Raw genomic sequence first — 17077 nt, forward strand, 5'->3', positions numbered from 1 at the left:
ACCCAGCCCCGGCTGTCTGCAGTGCCAGGGACACCCTCGTCACAGCTGGGCCTGAAAAGGAGGACGACCTCTGGTCTCTTCCTCCTACGGGGACAGTGAGCCAGGTCTCTCGTGACTTGAAGTCGAACACTTCTAGCTGCCTTCCCCTTTTCAGCTTTCCAGAAGCCCCCAGCTCTTCCTTGGCCAGAGCACGGAGAGTGGGCCAGGAGGGGCCCAGAAAAGGCAAGTCCCCCCACAGTGTCCTAGAGGAGGAAGCCAGGGATCCGCCCGATGCCAAGCGGGACAGAGGCTGGCCGCGGCGGGGAGAGAAGCCTGAGCTGGCACTTGTCATTCCCGGGGTGTGAGGAAGAGAAGCAGCGAGGGGTGGGCTCACTGCCCAGGTCTGTTTGCGAGCCGAGCGTGGGCCCCTGACGCTGACTCAGCCCCGGGGCCCACCCAGGCTGCAGCTGGGAGTGTGGGCCAGGCCCACCCCTTCCACCTGCCCCTCTGGCCCCATCTTAGGGACACTGGGCAATGGCTCTTCTTTGGGTTTCTCTAGTGGACACAGATGTTTCCGGCAGCCTGGGGTCTGCACTGGGACCTAAGCAAGGGGACAGGACTGGCAAGGGTCCAGGCTCTGGTCTTCCTCGTGCTCACATCACACCCTCCGATGATGTACCCAGGTCACCAGGAGCTGGATGGCTCAGCTTGAGGATAATTTACTGCTGGGGAGACCCTCTCGGGGTGGTAGGGGGCCGAGAAGGGGAAGGCACCCCCCAGAACCGGCCAGGTCACACCTTGGCCCACCTTCCTGTCTTTCCAGGTACACGGGGCCTAAGCACTTGCTCATCCCTGCGCTCACCCCTTCCAGCCGGAGCCCCGCCCGTCCAGCCTCTGCCCTGCTCCGCAGTGCCCCCCTCCTGGGCCATCGCCTACGTCCTGCGCCTTCCTGCTGCCACAGGAGAAAGCAGCCGGAACATCTACTTGTCCGCCTCAGCAGGGAATGGGGGGTGCTGCGGAGGGGCAGCTGGGGCTCCGGAGGTCCCGCCCGGCTGGGGCTGGGGGTGTCGGGAAGGCACCTGTGGAATGTGGGGACGGGACCAGGAGAGGAGGGGGGAGGGACTGGGTTAATGGGGTACGAGGACAAATCATCATATAACCCTTTTAGTCACAAAATAAATGAAGCCCCCCGTGTCCTGAGGGAAAGGGGGGCACACGGACGCGGAGGGAGGGGACCCCGCGTGGGGAGGGCAAGAAGGGGTGGGGAAGGGCAGGTGGGCTTGTGCCCTTCTGGGGCCGGAGCCCAGCCCTGCGGGAGGGCTGAGCGGGACGGGACGCCCTAGGTCGTGCTGAGTCATGAGATTTGGAGGGAGGCTCGGGCGCTCCATCCCCCTCGGGCGTCCCCGTCCCAGTTCCTCCCGACACCCCGACACCCCGACGGTCCCCCGCCGCCCTCTCCCAGGTGCGGGGTCGCGCCCCCTGCAGCCCGCACAGCCCCCACCTGGCGGGCCCGGGGTCCCCGAAGCGCGGCGGGTCTGGGGCAGCGGGGGAGGGGGCCGCGGGGGCCCGGGGCCCGGGGGGAGGGCGGGCCGCGGAGCCCCGGGGCTGGGGAGGGCAGGGACCTCGGCCGGGCTCCGCGCCCCACGCCCCGCGCCCCGCGCCCGCGCCCCGCGCCCCGCGCCCCTCGGCCCAGGACGGAACCGACCCGGAGGACGAAGTTCGGGGGAGCGGGGGCGGGGGCGGGGGCGGCGCGGACTTACCCGGCGGCGGCGCGGAGGACCCGGGGCCCGACGTGAGGGCGCGCGGGGGGGTGCGTCCCCGGCCCGGTGTCCCGCTGCGCCCCGGCCCCAACTCGGCCCGAAGTGCCTTTGCCGCAAGACTTGCTGAGCTGAGCGGTCTGCGCCCCGGCGGCGGGCGGCGGGCGGCGGGCGGCGGGCGGCGGGAGGCGGGAGGCGGGAGGCGGCGGGCGCTGCAGTGAGGGGAGGAGCCGCGGCCGGGGGCGGGGCCTGGCGGCGGGGGGCGGGGCCTGGGCTGGCCTGGGCGGGGAGGGGGTGGAGCGGAGGCGGGGCCTGGTGCGTCGGGGGCGGGGCCTGGCGTGTCGGGGGCGGGGCCTGGGCTGGCACTAGGGTGGACTGGGCGGGCCGGGGGGCGGGGCCTCATCGGGGCCGGGCGGGCCCTGGGATGGCCGGGGCGGGGCGGGGGCGGGGCCGAGGCGGGGCGGGGCGGGGCCTGGCGGGCCGGGGGCGGGGCCGGGGCCGACCTGTCCTGCGGGGCCCGCTCCCCTCCGCGCCCCGCTCCCCTCCGCGCCCCCGCCCCGCGCTCAAGGTCACGGCCGCGCTCGGGCCCCGCACAGTCGGACCGGAGCCGCCGTCCTCGTCCCCGCCCGCGACGGGCCGCCGCCGCCCCGAGCCCGAGCGTCACCCCCGCCCCGGCCTCCGGAGCCCGCGGCAGCTCCGGGCTCCCTTCCCGGGCTCGGGAGCCCTCTGGCCGTTTGGGGTCGCCGAGCCCCGTCCCCACGCGCTCCCCCACGTAAGGCCCCCGAGCCCGGAGCGGGGACGACGGGGAGGCTTCGGGGAACTCAGGGCGGGGAGGGTCTGGGAGGCGGTGGAGGGGAGAAGAGGGAGCCCCGCCCACTGAATGACAGCCCCGACCGCGGGTCAAGGTGGGCTCCAGCGGCGCGACAGCGAGGAGCCGCCAGGAGGCCGCGCGGGAGGAGGTGGCCGAGCTGCAGGCACCGCGCGCCCTCCTCACCCGCGCGGGCCCGCAGGAGCCGCCAAGGCACCATCGGAACAACCGGGGCCGCTCTCCGGGCAACTTTGGTGTAGGCCGGGCCGGGCGCAGCCGCCTCTGCGGGGGGACAGGCGGCCTCCGGGTCTGGCCGGTGTCAGCCCTCAGGCCGCATTTGCCGACTGCGAGAACAGGTGAAGGACTGCAGAGGGGACACGGGTCTGAGGCTGGAGCGCAGGGGGAGGCAGCGGAGGGACCCCCGGAGAACACCCCCAGCCTCCTCGCCCCGCAACACCGGGGCAGGGCTGCCCGAGCGAGAGGGGCGCGTGCCCGCCGGCCCCGGGCTCGCACTCAGCCCCGCTCACCTGCGCCGCACCTGCGGCCCAGAGTCTGATGTAGGAGGGACCGCACGGGCCGCCCTACACCGTCCGAGGACGCTGGGCGCCGGCCTCAGCGGGGTGCGTGCCCCAGTGCTGCTTCACCGGAGGGGCTCACCCCGTACCGAGCGCGCATCCGCAGGAGCATCTGCAGGAGCTTCCCGCAGGAGCAGGCGCGGAGTGCAGCCTCATCGCTGCGAGCCAGCCGCGCCAGCTGCCCCACTGCTGCCTGCCCCCCAGCTCTGAGTCCACCCGGGACCCTGCGGCGGGTGGAAGCAGCCCGCCGGCCTTTCCAGAATGTTTAGAGAGTCGATGCTACAATCAATTTGGTTAAATGAAAAATGCAGTGTCTCTGCCTATGGCCTTAATGTTCTTTTAATTCACCAGGACCAGGAGTGTCTGGGCTACAAACCTAATCAGGAGCTCAGCCTCCCTCCCGCTTATTCCCCTGGGCTTCAGCTGGAGCAGGAAAGGATGGAAGACACCCACCCTCCACCCCCAGCCAATTATCTGACCCTTTGTTCTTCAAAGGCCGGTCCTGGGAAAAAGGATGAGCGCCAGGTAGCCTTAGACGCCCGCCCACCCCCACCTGCATGCACTCCTGCAGGGCCATCCAGAGGACTGCCCCCCCCCCATACCAGCCACCGCACTTTGCACCCATGACGGCGGGAAGGTTGCCCAATTCCAGGAGTTCCCTGGGGAGAAAGAGCCTGTAACTCCACGGCCACACGGTTTCAGCACCTTCCACTGAACAGAGCTGCCCGGAGGTTTCACTTCTCTGGTTTTCCGTAGTAGGAGAGCACAGAGCAGGGAGATGCAGCCTCTTCCCCCATCACACCTCTCCCCAGGGCGGACCCAGCTTCCCAGCGCCTCCCCAGGCGGTGGCCTGTCTTCAGCGTAAATAATCCCATTCTAGGCCCCCCTCTCCCAGGGGCCGGTAGCACCTGCACTTCCTAGCACACGGATACTTTTCCCCTGGGTTCTGGGGGAGCCTTTGTCTTCCCAAAGCTTTTCAAAGCTCTGCTTGTTGTCAGAGCAAATAGAAAAGAGCCGGAGACAGGCCAGCCAACCTCACCGCAGGCGCAGGCCGGGCCAGCTCCCTGTTTCCTGCTTTCTGTTCCCACACAGCCGAACACTCACAGGCCCTAAAGCTGCGGTTCCCATCCTCCCTCCCCTCCACGGGTCCCTAGGACTCTTCTGGAGCAGTTCCTATTGTTCCTGACAACTAAGCAAACAAGGATTATACTCTCCACTGAAGCACACCTGCTTTACTGACCGGCATTGAGCAAACAGTTGTATAAATTTACTTATGTGCAATTCCTGTCACTAAAGGCCTTGGTTTTCACCTGCTAATCTGAGTTTGGACGTACCAACCTCAAGTGTATTTAAAATCTTACTTAAATTACCATATTTCATACTAAAATCCAACTTAACCTTTAGATATCACATAGAGATGTTCTTAATACAGAAGACATTAACTCATCAGATGGGGGGGAAAAAAACAAAAAACCATGAACAAAATCACATATCATATAATCCAAAGCAGTGGTGACCCCAGCATGATTCTATCCCAGCATGAGTGATCTCCCCCAACAAATACCCTACCTGCAACTGTGGGCCTTTGAAACCTAAAGACTTCAGTGTTTCTATTTATCCCAAGTTGGTGTGTGGGGTTGAACTAGAATCTTCCCTGAAGCCTAACTCAGTCAAATTTTGAGAGGGGGTTATAGGAAGTGATTCCCGAAATTAGTGATTGTGTGTGTGTGTGTGTGTGTGTGTGTGTGTGTGTGTGTGTCTAATAATATTCAGACTGGAGTTCTGTGATTTTTATTTTTTTAAAAAGATTTTATTTATTTGAGACACAGAGAGAGAGAGACAGAGACAGAGCACAACCAGGGGGAGGGGAAGACGGAGAGGGAGATGCAGACTCCACGCTGAGCAGGGAGCCAGATGGGGGCTCCATCCCAGGACCCTGAGATCATGACCTGAGCTGAAGGCAGATGCTTAACTGACTGAGTCACCCAGGTGCCCTTGGAGTTCTGTGATTTTTAAAAAGTAATAATAATCATTTCTTATTTGGAAAGAAAATAATTATACAATCCACAATCCTTAGGTTTAAATTAAAAATAAAAAAATCCCTGGTTTCCAAAAGGCCAGTGAAGGCCACCTCCTCCAGGAAGCTGAGTAAGTGAACTGTAGTTATTCCCTGTGCAAGGAACAAAACAAAAAATAAAATGGAGTCAAATAAAACTCTTAAATACAACAGGATGATGATGAGGAGGAGGGTGGAGAAGGACTTCTATCTATAATTTATAATTTTACACTCCTAGGGGGGAAGCATTTTAATGTTTTCAGGACCATATCTGGCATATAAAAGAAATTCACAAAGTACACAAATAATAACCTCAGAGTTTTATCATATTCCAGGAACTAATAAGTATCATGGGGACTTCATTTTTTTCATATTCTTCTATCCCCTAATTTGTCTAAAAGTGTTTTTTATTTTCTATCTCAGATTCAAAGGGAGTAATAATCTTACAGGTACCTGACTAGCTCAGTTAGAAGAGTGGGAGACTCAACCTTGGGGTCGTGAGTTCAAGCCCCATGTCGGGTGTAGAGATTATTTAAATAAATAAGACTTAAAAAAAAAAGGAGTAATATTTTAAACACCAGAATAGACGAGTCCTCCTTCCTCCGTGAAGCACCAGTGACATGGCTTCACTTCCCAGGTAAAAATCTCTGAGCGTTTTTTTTCAGTCCTCTAATAGAGAAGATGGTTTTTTCTGGATTAGTCTGCCCAGTAATTAGTGCCTCCTCCTCCAGCCACTTCAAAAAGCAGCAGGAGGTGGTATATGCAGAGACGCGCTTGCTTTCTGGAATGCGAAGAACAAGCAGCTCAGCACCAGGAATCATCCAAGGGTAGGATGTCTTCTCCCCCCCCCCCCCCGCCCCCAGGGCAAACACGGGCTTTAAAGCTACCCATCCCTGGGGTTCCTGGCTGGCTCGGCTGGTAGAGCTGGGACTCGCTCTTGGGGTCACGAGTTCGAGCCCCACGTTGAGGATAGACTTTACTTTGAAGAAAAAAAACAACTTTTAAATAAAAAATAAAGCTACCCATCATCAAGGAGATGGAAAACAGTAAGTCGTAACACTTCCTGAATCACTAACCCTGGCCCTTAAATGTCGCCAGTCCTTTAAAACCCTCCGTGAATTGAGGCTGTAGCACAGCTCTGCCCCTGGCTGCGCCCTAGCTGTGGGAGGGAAGCACGGAGCCGGAGCAGGGGACATCTGGGGAAGCAGCTCCAGGACTGTACTGCTTGCCTGGGTGTCCCCAGGACCACCTGCCACCCTCCCTCTCAGCCTTGGGTGCAAATCTGCAGACTCATGGACTCCTCCACGTGTTCACCATCGATCCGGTCCACAAGATTTTACCACCAGCAAGGATCTTATCTGCCAGGTGCGCTGTTAGGGCCTGGAGGTCAGAGCCCTTAGGGAAGTTAGGGAAGGCACGTGGGGAAAGGGGCAGCCACACGCAGGGAACCACACGCGCCAGCAGAGGAGTGTTTGGTGCTGGGGCAGGGGTGCAGGGGTGGGGGTGGCGGGGGGGGGCTGGAAAGAGCCAGGGACCACGTGGTTGGAGGCAGGAAATCAGGGCAGGCTTCCCAGTGGGGTCACCTTCAGCTGCCTTCAGGGACAGGACCCGTGGGGGGGGGGTGGGGGGGGATGAAGGGACAGGCTCTCCTGGCAGAGAAGCTGTAGGTCACAGAGGCCGACACCCCCGGAGATCTTCAAGGTCAGGGTCAGACAGCCGGGACCTTGGGCACCTGACCTGAGGCCTCCACTTCATGTGCTGAAGCCCTTGGGCCCACCTGAAGGCATTGCCGTGGAGACGCAGGCGCGGCGGGTCTGGAACAGAAGCCGGGGGAGCGCTCTGCTTAGGGAGGTGAAGATCGATCGCTGGGGCCCACGGGGCAGTTGTGGGACACGAGGGGAAACGCTTCATGATGGGTCCTCGGATCCGCCGCTTGGATTTTCCTTAGGGGGCAACAGAAACCGTGGGGAACACAAGAAGAACTGGATCAGTTTTATGTTTTAGAAAAACCAGTCATGGGGGCAGGGGGGGTGCAGGGCCCCGTGCCGTCCCTTCCCCTGCTGGCTCCTCCACTGGGTGGCCTCCAAGCCCAGCTGCCCCCACGGGGCCTTAGCACGCGGCTGTGGCAGACAGGTGCTGAGGACCACCCGGGCTCTGGGAGGCAGCAGGAGCCCCGGGACTCACCCAGAGGAGCTGGTGACTGTAGAGGCCTGGGCTACCTGCCCGCCGCACACGGGGCCTAGGGCACGGCTAGGGCACGGCTAGGGCAGGCTCGGTGGGCACGCCACGCAGGCTGCGGGCTTCCGTGGGGGTCGGGAGGCACCGACTACAGCTCTCCCGGGCCTCCCTGCTAGGACACGCGGCCTCCGCCCCACAGAGGGGAGGTGGCCAATGCGGGGGAGGCCCCCGGGTTTTTTTTTTTTTTTCCCCCAACAGAAACCAGTTTAATGACGATATGCCGCTCTGGGGTAGGCCTACCATCCACACTGGCCGGAAAGCCTGGTGGGGAGTGCAGAAGGGAGGAAAGTGCAACGTGTTCCTAATGGGAGTAAAACGGACGCAGCGGGCGGGCCAGGAGCTGAGGCGGTGTCCGCAAGGCTCACAGTGCTGCCTGTGCAAGGGCAAGGCCGGCCAGCCGCATGGTGACACATGGCGCATGGTCAGCGGCCTTGTCCAGCTTGATGTAGGTGTCTGTGCGGTGCCCGAGGAGCAGATACGGGATGGTGACGCCGCAGCTCGACAGCGCAACCACTTCGGGACGCGATGTTCACTCGCTTCTCTTAAAAACAGGCTCCTGCAAGCCTCAGCCTGCCGCCGGCGGGGCTGAAGCCCACAGCGCTTAGGGCCGCGGCAGGGGCGCGGGGGGAGCCCGAGGCCCAAGGGTACTCGGCGGCCTCCCCGCTTGTCCTTATGGGCCCAGACGCTGGACCCGACTGTCTGGGTTTGACTCCTGGCTCCGCTCTGTACAGCGGGACGGGCCTCAGCCTTAACCTCTAAATTCGTTTCTCATCTGTAAAGTGGGTTCAGCGCCAAGGCCGCTGCGACGCTGTGAGGACTAGACGAGTTCAGACCCGCAAAGCGCTCAGCGGAGTGCTCGGCACATGCTGAGGGTCGTGTTGGTTCATGGTTCCCCATCACGGTTCCCGTTTCTCGGCCTGAACCGCCTTCTCCCTCCACTTGCCCGAGCCCACGCCTCGTTCCCGCCCCGCTGTGAGCCTCGCGGCCCCTCCGCCTCCTCCGCGGGGCAGGTCAGCACCCGGGGCTCCGCCCGTGCCCGTCGGTGGGCCGGTGGGGAGGCGGCTGTCCCGGGGCCCCGCACGCAGGCCGGCGGCCACCTCCCGGACCCTGGAGGTCGGCGTCCACCGGCTCAGCGGCACCACGCGGGGCGGGGTCTCGGGGCGGGGTCTCGGGGCGGGGTCTCGGGGCGGGGTCTCGGGGCGGGGTCGCGGGGCGGGTCGAGGTGTCGCTGTTCCCGGCCGCCCAGGCCCCTCCCGCGAGGCTCGCAGCTCCTGGGCCTCTGTCCTCCGCACCCCCGGCCCGGCGCGGGGGCCCCGGGACGCCAGCAGCCCAGGAACTGGCTGTGCCTTAGGGCTTGGACCTCGGCTGCACGACGCCCCCCCCCCCCCGACCCCGACGGGGCGGTGGCCGCGGACCCGGGAGGGAGGCGCTGGCGCCGCAGGGAGGGAGCAGCCGGCAGGTGCGGGAGGCCCGGCAGGTGCGGGAGGCCCGCGGCGGGGATCCGGGCAGAGCCGCCCAGCCCCGGGCCGCTGCTGCCCCCTGCTGCTGCCGCGGGGAGGCTCCGGGGAGGCCCGCCCGCTGGGGAGACAGACAGAGAGACAGAGAGACAGAGAGACAGAGAGACAGGGAGACAGAGATCGCCGCCCTCCGCCGCCCCCGCCCGCAGCCTCCCACCGCCCCGCCCTGGGTGCCGAGCGCCCCCCTCGGGAGGCCGGGCCCGCGGTGAGCGAGAACGGCCGCCGCGCCCCGTGTCCAGCGCAGCAGCCCACGGCAGAGGCCACGGCACCCCGCGAGCGGCGGGAGACGCGGCGCCGAGCCCCGGGAACCACGCCCGGCAGCTTAGGGGCGCGGGGCGGCGCCTGGCCCCCTCCAGCCCTTCGTCCCGCCCACCCGCCAGCCCTTCGCCACGCCCCAGCCCCCTCGCCACGCCCCGCCACCGCCGCCCCCAGCCCCCCTCGCCACGCCCCCGCCCACCCGCCAGCCCTCGCCCCGCCCACCCGCCAGCCCTCGCCCCGCCCCCACCGTCCAGCCCTTCGTCCCCGCCCCCTCGGCCCTCCAGCCCCGCCCCCTTCGCCCCGCCCCCCCGGCCACCCGGGGACCCTCCTGCGAAGCCCCCGCTCGTGCCGCCCGTGGCGGTGGCCCCGGGGAGAAGCAACGCGGCTCCAGGCGGCTCGGCCCCGCCCCCGGGCGGGGGCACCCCCAGGGCCGACGGGGCCTTCGTCCCCAGGCTCCGGCCTTCCCGCTTTCCCCTGAGCTTCCACGCAAATCCACTGAACCAAAGCCAGGGAAGTGGAGCGTGAGCAGGAGGATCGGAGCCCCAGGCCCGGCCCGGCCCGGCCCGGCCCGCTCGGCCCGGAGCCCAGCAAACCCGCCTCGGCACCCGGGGCATCGGGCATCGGGGCATCGCGGCGCCCGCGGGGCCAGGTCAAGGCCGGGGCCAGCTGCTGGGCGCGCAGGGTCCCCGCGGGGCAGGTGGAAGCCGGGGCGGCCCCCTCGGGGCACCGTGCAGCACCGCCGGCAGCAGGCAGCAGCCCCCTCCCGAGCCCGGGGAGCCCGGGGAGCCCGACCGCGAGGCCGCACCCCTTCCTCAGCACACTCTAGTCCGTCCGTGAGTACTCGGTTTATTACATAAACCAATGGATTTAAGGGAAAAGGGAAAACCATCTGTATAAAAACTAGATGGGGGGGGGGGGGGTCACAGCAGGTGGCTGGCTGGCACGTGACTCGATCCCAGGATTCTCACCTTGGGTGTAGACGTGACTTGAAAAAAAACATCTAGATTGAGTTGCTTGTAAAACTTGATACTGAATTAGATATAGATGAAACCCTGTAAACTGGAGAAAGGAGTAAATTTTCTAGAATCCTTTAGTCCAATTCCTTACCCATTTTAAATGTCCAAGCTAGGGCACCTGGCCGGCTGTCAGTAGAGCATGTGACCCTTAAATCTTGGGGTGGGGAGGGGATCCCTGGATGGCTCAGCGGCTTAGCATCTGCCTGCAGCCCAGGGTGTGACCCCAGGGTCCTGGGATCGAGTCCCACGTCAGACTCCCCGCAGGGAGCCTGCTTCTCCCTCTGCCTGTGTCTCAGCCTCTCTCCTGAAAAAACCTTAAAAAAAAAAAAAAATCTTGAGATGGGAAGTTCAAGCCCCACTTCAGGGGTACGGTTTAAAGGAAAAAAGTCCCAGCTGAAAAGCACAGATCCTACATTACGGTTGTGGTGAATGAAGGTCCCTTCCTTGCCTTCTGTGATTCTCAATTTTAGGTTTTATTAACTGTGCACGACAGGCTAACTTCTATGTACAACTTTTTCATACCTGACTTTTCAATTAACTGTCAACCTGCCCCAATCCTATGTAAAAGGAGCTTTCTTTTAAGTTCCCGCTAAAATTATGGTCCGTGGGAAACCACTGACATGGGCTTAGGAGTCAGGGCCTGAAACCGCACTCCTCCTCTCTCCAACCTCTAGCTAGGTAAGTGTGCCAGGACTAGACTGGGAGGAGGGGAGGTTTCTTGGGTACTTATTTTAGAAAAAATGACTTATCTCCTTAGAAAGGCAACTTTTTAATTTCTCTTTCCATTTAAGGGGAAACAGATAGAATAGTCCTTTGGCCTCCACTCACCTGGAATACATCAAATGACATCACAATTCCATCCCTCGATGGCAATGCAGCAGGTTATCCTGAAAATAAAAGATACATCCAGACTCACCATGTCCCAGCCCTTCATCCTATACAATTAACCCAGACCCAAAACAGGGAGCTGGATGACCTGTTGTTGGCTGGTTTTAACCATCCCATTCATACAAAAATGTAAAGAGGTATTCCTATGCAAGCAACCATGAAACATGAAAACTCGTTTACATAAATTTGTAAGACTTGAAATACACACTTTACAAATTGATTCTTTATACTTTCAAAATGGATTTACAACAGTTTTACTTTACACAAGTTCCTAACTTTATACAATGTTTTGTTTAGGCAGCTTTTCAATAACATTTCTATTACAAGTTACACATGGAACCTCTCATGAAGGTGGGAGGCGTGAGGAGCCACATGCTAGGGACTGATGACAGGGGCAAAAGGTGTGAGGCCATCATCTCTGGTGCTCAACTGGGAGCTGAGAAAGGACTCTGACTCTCATGGAGCTAAATCAAGGCACTGGATCTTCACAGTTTTCCTCAGCTCTTCTTCCCAACAGGCAACCTTTCACCAGAAGAGGGCTGTGCTCTCTACATCAATACGGCAAAGACAGACCTCTGAATGCGAGCTGATGCCTAGCGCGGACTAGCACAGTCAGGTACTGAATGGTCATGGGTGAGGACTCTTGAAATTACTTGTTGTTCAATTCTATCTCCTGCTACAGGCAGACCATCTATAATCCATTCCAGTCTGTGTCCTACGGCAGCAAACCTAGGCAGGGCTGAGCCCACAACCACGGGCACTAAACCTCCGTCAATGCCTGATCCAAGCCACAAGTGCCAAATACCCAGCAGGATTATAAATGAAAAAGCAGAAGAGGCCGAAACCCAATACAAAGGGCCTTCAGAGCCCAACAAAAAGGGATGAGGCAAAACCAAGTTTTACCCCCTTCGAGGTAGGCATCCACTCTGTTGGATCCACTCTCAGGGTTTCCTGCACAAACACCCAAAAGGTCATGTTAATTTTAACAGCAAATTGAGTCAATCTCAGATACTTCTGCCAAAACATGAAATCATTTTTTAAAGCTCTGTCTGGCAGAATGAAGCGGGGAAACTCGGGTTTTTACCCACCTCTACCACCACAGATGGCATCCCTGGCTTTAGGCTAACCTTGAGATACAAAAGGGAGTTCCACCTCCCAGGACGCTGAAATGAAGGTGTAAAGACATCCACCTCCTTTACGGCTAGTCCAAATCACACCATCTTTCTCCAGGCTGAAGCCTGCAGAAGCAGCAAGCCCTTTCTGGGTTCTGCCTAAGAAACCCCCTAGAGTCTGATTTGGAAGGAAGAACAAAAACACAACAGCCACTGGCATGGGGGCAGGGGCACTGGTTCACCCTTCGGTGCCCAACGCACTGGCTCCTTCACCCCCCGGGCTCAGGCTCTGGCCACCAGTCTTTCCTTCTCACACCTCATGCGGCTGCAGGACCACTGCAGGGGGAGCATCAGTTTCTCTGTGTGTTTTCTGTGTCTTCTCTTCTTTCTCCAGGTGCAAAAGTTTCTCCAGGACACAGGCCGGCTTCATGGCTAACACACAGTACACAAGGTTCTTAGGTGACATCATTTTGTGGTCGAGCTGGGTACTTAACAGTAGGTACCGATTAGAAGGTAGCTGTACCTCTGTTCCCTTGCTGTGTCAGTGCACAAGGCAGGAGGCAAAGTACAGGAGACCTGGAAGACGCTGCCCAGCCTTTGTCATTCGCCAGCAGTATCACCTGGGCAGCGGACACTCTCACATGGGGGAGGGGGTGGCAAATACACACATCCTTGCCTTTCCTCCTCTAACTCATAGAGGCAGAGAATCTACGTCACCAGGATGCTGTCGTCAGGGATTGTGAACCCATAGGTGAGGAAGAAACCGAGTAGGGCCACAGGAGGTGCATACCAGATGGGCAAAAGCTCTCTATAGGCAAAGGCTCCATTTTAGCTGCCGTGTCCCCTTTTAGCTTATATTCCCAAAGGAACTGGGACAGCAGGCATTTTGTCCCAATGTCAGGGGGTTCTAAGGATTTGGATACTTAAAAAAAGTCCAAACCACTACTCTTCCAGATTGTACTCTGGAGACTCTTCTTCTCTGTTGGCCCCAGAACCCCCATCAGACAAGGAGAGACATTGCAACGACTGTGGGAAAACTGCAGACAATTACAAGTCATTCTTAAAGAGATTTAATTATTTGAATTGCATCAAAGGGGATATAGTACATTTAAATCTCTGCTACATTACAAACTGCTGTTTTTGTTTTATTAAAGACCTACTAGTTCTACCCATCTCCAGGTTTATGGCTATAGAACGGGGGAAAATAAGTATTACCAACAGAAGAGGAAAAACCAAGCAAGAGTCTGTTCTGTTCACCAGAAGGTCTTCTCCACTGCAGAACAGAGCCCTTTGAAAAAGAAAAGACGGGAAAGGCTGTGGACTATCAACAACCAGTAACAAGAGCTAGAATTAGAAAAAGACAGGAAACGAAATCACGGAGGCAGAGCCTGTGTGTTCACAAGCTGTCCCTTGACCCATAATTTCCTAGCCCTCCGCAAGGATCATCTTCCTTAGATTTCCTTTGGACATCTTAACCCTAAACACCAAGTGTCCCTGTCAATTCAAATATAATAAAGACATCATTTCCTCAAGGAGGGCTGACTTGAGGATTGGAATGACTTGCCACCATTCTGAAAATCTTATTTAAAAAAGCATGGCTTTAAAGACAAATTCTATTCGGTGAAGACTGGACGGGGGTTCTTTATTAGCAGAGACTGGAGGCATATGGCCTGCCAGACACTGCTACTATAGCCTGGCTGGGCAGAGGCAAAAGCAAGCAACCCCCCCTCTCGCTCTTCAAAGCCCACAAGGTAGAGGGGCATGAGAAGCTGTATGTAGTCTAATGGCTCTAAATAACCAGCATTTAGTGTTAAATTAGGACCAAGGATTTATTCCACAATAAAAACTGCAACATTTGATACAAGCTACCAAAAAAATAGGAGAGGAAGGAAAGGGCAGGGGAAAAGCCAAAATACAGCTGTGGCAATTACTTACAGAGCAGTCTCTTTTCTACATCACTAGTTCATCAGTGACACTAGAAACTAGACATTTGTGTTCTGTACATCAACCAAATGCTAAAGCACCAACACACTGTTTGAAAGTTTGTTTTGTTTTGTTTTAATTCCAGCCACTGAAACCAACATAGAAGTTATTGCTTAGATAAATAAACCTAGTCTACCAGGAAAAAGAAAAGCGGATAAAGAAACAAAAACCCCAAAAGTGAAAAACTTAAGTTCCCCGATATGGTAACAGAGTAAACAAGAGAGAAATTCCTCAAATGAGGATTTACTGGAATTTCTGGTGCCCTTCTGGGCACTGAAACTGAGTTGGACTCTTAAGCCGGTAAATCCCAGACAGAGGTAAGGTTTTAATGCTGTACATGAAAAGGTGCAAGCTCCAATGCCTTCCAAATTGGTGGAAACCCCTGCAAAAAAAGCAGTCGGCATTTCAAACCTCAACAACCACAAACAGCTCTTAAGGAAAAAAATACAAAAAGTGTCAAAAAATTTTTTAGTTGTTTTTTCTTTTTTTCAAAGAGTTCTGGAAAAATGATCCCGTAAGGAATAGAAATAGCACCGTTTACAGGCTGGTTTGAATACCAGTCCTGTAGCTTTGCTGAGAAATTGAAGAAATCTTCTCGGTTGGAGTCCTGAATTACATTAAGTGGGTGGGGGTGAGGGGGGTGTTTGTGTTTGTATTTTTTATTTTCGGCTTGGTGCGTCCTTCACAGTACAGCGCACACAGATGTAGTCTTCTTTCTCTGCCATCTCTGGAGAAACACCAACACAGACCTGGTGAAACCACTGATTGCAGCTGCCATCACACTGGACCCAGTCCACCTGGTTACAAAGAGCAGGGAGACGGGGTTTTCAGAGGAAAAGATGTGATTCAAAATTGGGCAGGCCAGCCTCAAGATAGTCAGGCCGTTTGCCACTAACGGCCACTGTCCCACCACTGGGACCTCTGGCACAACAGCTACGCCACATGAGTGTAGCTGGCCCACCAGCCAAAGCAACCAAGTCAAAGCCATTCTTCAAGTCGTGACTGCTTTGGGGTTAAGACAGCGCCGCCCTGTGATAAGTAAGCAAAAGGGCATTACATCAGCATCCCTCCCACCTTCTTAGCGCCGGGACGGTGAAAGCTGGAAGAGCAGGAAAAGGAAAAAGGGAAGAATAAGAGTTTCTTCAAGAAAAGGGAGAAGACCCAGGAACGATGGTAAGAGCAGAGATATCAGTGGGGGAGGGCTGAGCAATCCATTCAGATCAGCTCAAAGCAGATAAGCAGAAGAGAAAGACCCAGCGAGATGAGGTGTAGCTTACAGGGTTTCTGAGTTAAGGGAAAGCACGTCCTCTATGGCCCAAACCTCACTGACCTCATCTCCTTCTGGCTGCAGGCAGCTCACAGCTGGGCAGATGGCATCTTCATCCTCAGAGTCCTCCTGTTCGGAATAGGATGTGTCTGAGGGCAGGGAATGGGTTTCGGCAGAACGGACTAATTCATAGCTACGCTCCCTCTCTAACTTGAAACTGTTCATGTCCTTGGAGTGGCTCAGTTTGATTTTCTTCTTTTTGGGGGTCCGCATTTTTTTCACTCGATCCCATCGATCACTGGAGAGGCCTTCTCTTTCCAGGCGTCTCTTAAGTTTTCTCTCAAGATTGTTGATTCCATCTCGCTTCCCGCGGCAGCACTCATTCTGGAGGGAAGATAGGTTCAATTTTAGCCCACAGTGTGCGTGTTACTCAAACCAGTGAAGTATTAGCTGTATGAGAACCCAGATGGGGGGATCCCTGGGTGGTTCAGTGGTTTAGCTCCTGCCTTTGGCCCAGGGCGTGATCCTGGAGACTTGGGATCGAGTCCCACCATTGGGCTCCCTGCATGGAGCCTGCTTCTCCCTCTGCTGTGTCTCTGCTTCTCTCCCTTTCTCTGTCTCTCATGAATAAATATATTTTTTAAAAAAGTATATGAACTTCATCAGGTGTTTGTTTAAAAAAGAAAGAAAAGAAAAAAAAAAAGAAACCAGATGGTCTCATTTGAAAAATCCTGCAATCTCAGGTGCCCGGCTGGCTCAGTTGGAAGAGCACATGACTCTTGACCGTGTCAGGAGTTTGAGCCCCACATCAGGTGTAAAGAAGACTTACATAAAATGAAAAATAACACTGTACCCTGACACCACTGCCACCACGTCCCCTCATGTCCTATAGGACAACCTGTTTGAGTGTAGCTAACTTAACTGTTGGAGCTATCAAAAGAAATAGTGGAAGCAGGAAATGTTAAAGGCATGATCAGCTTTCAAATTAGCACTAGGAGATGGGGGAAACTCCTACATTCCTCTCTTTGCCAACTCCATGAGGAAGAGACTACCAAGTAGTTTCTAGCTAGGCGCATATGCTTGTCCTCTGACCTACAGAATTCTAAGGAGCTGTGCTAATCCCTTCCTCTTTAGTCATGATCTCAGGGTCGTGGGATGGAGCTCCACATCGGCTCCGCATCAGGCTCCACACTCAGTGGGGAGTATGTATTTGAAGTGATATTCTTCTTTATCCTGACTATATTCTCAGGAGTTCTGAATGTTATAGGTCAGCTAGCTCACTACTGTAGTAGTGGCATCTTTATGCTAAGAAACAGGACATACATGGTATCTATCCCTTCAAGTAAGTCAGCACTCCCAACAGGCACCCCAGTCTGAGGACCCAGTCCTCACACCAGCTGTACTGTTAGGGTTAAAGCATTCGTTAAATGTTAGCTCCAATATTCTCTGCATTCTGAAAGCTTTATACCAAAAGGCCTTCCCAGCTATAATTACATTTTCATCTCTACAGTATTTCTCTTACAGAAAAAAATAATTCTGCTTCTAGCTATTATCACATGAAAATGATGAGAAGCACCACGCTAAAAAGAAAAGAAAGTCTTACAGTTCATTTAAAAAACAGCA

The 17077-nt window shown here is 56.8% G+C and overlaps 2 protein-coding genes across 3 annotated transcripts in view; both read right to left on the bottom strand.

Annotated features, from left to right (window-relative positions):
- SYT2 (synaptotagmin 2) overlaps window positions 1-1793 on the bottom strand; it is an 82295-nt gene extending 80502 nt beyond the window's left edge. Inside the window, exon 1 of the mRNA XM_055319366.1 lies at window positions 1740-1793. The gene's annotated coding sequence lies outside the window, so the exon portion shown is untranslated. The remainder of the gene's footprint in view (window positions 1-1739) is intronic.
- An 11465-nt stretch (window positions 1794-13258) lies between these two features.
- Window positions 13259-17077, bottom strand: part of KDM5B (lysine demethylase 5B) — an 80727-nt gene continuing 76908 nt past the window's right edge. For both annotated transcript variants that reach the window (XM_055319013.1, XM_055319012.1), the window contains exons 26-27: window positions 15518-15838; window positions 13259-14984 (exon numbers count right to left, since the gene is read on the bottom strand). In XM_055319013.1, coding sequence (XP_055174988.1) covers window positions 14847-14984; window positions 15518-15838 — 459 coding nt within the window. In that variant the 3' untranslated portion in view covers window positions 13259-14846. The remainder of the gene's footprint in view (window positions 14985-15517; window positions 15839-17077) is intronic.

This window comes from Nyctereutes procyonoides, unplaced genomic scaffold, assembly GCF_905146905.1.
Source record: "Nyctereutes procyonoides isolate TBG_1078 unplaced genomic scaffold, NYPRO_anot_genome, whole genome shotgun sequence".
Classification (NCBI taxonomy): Eukaryota; Metazoa; Chordata; class Mammalia; order Carnivora; family Canidae; genus Nyctereutes; species Nyctereutes procyonoides.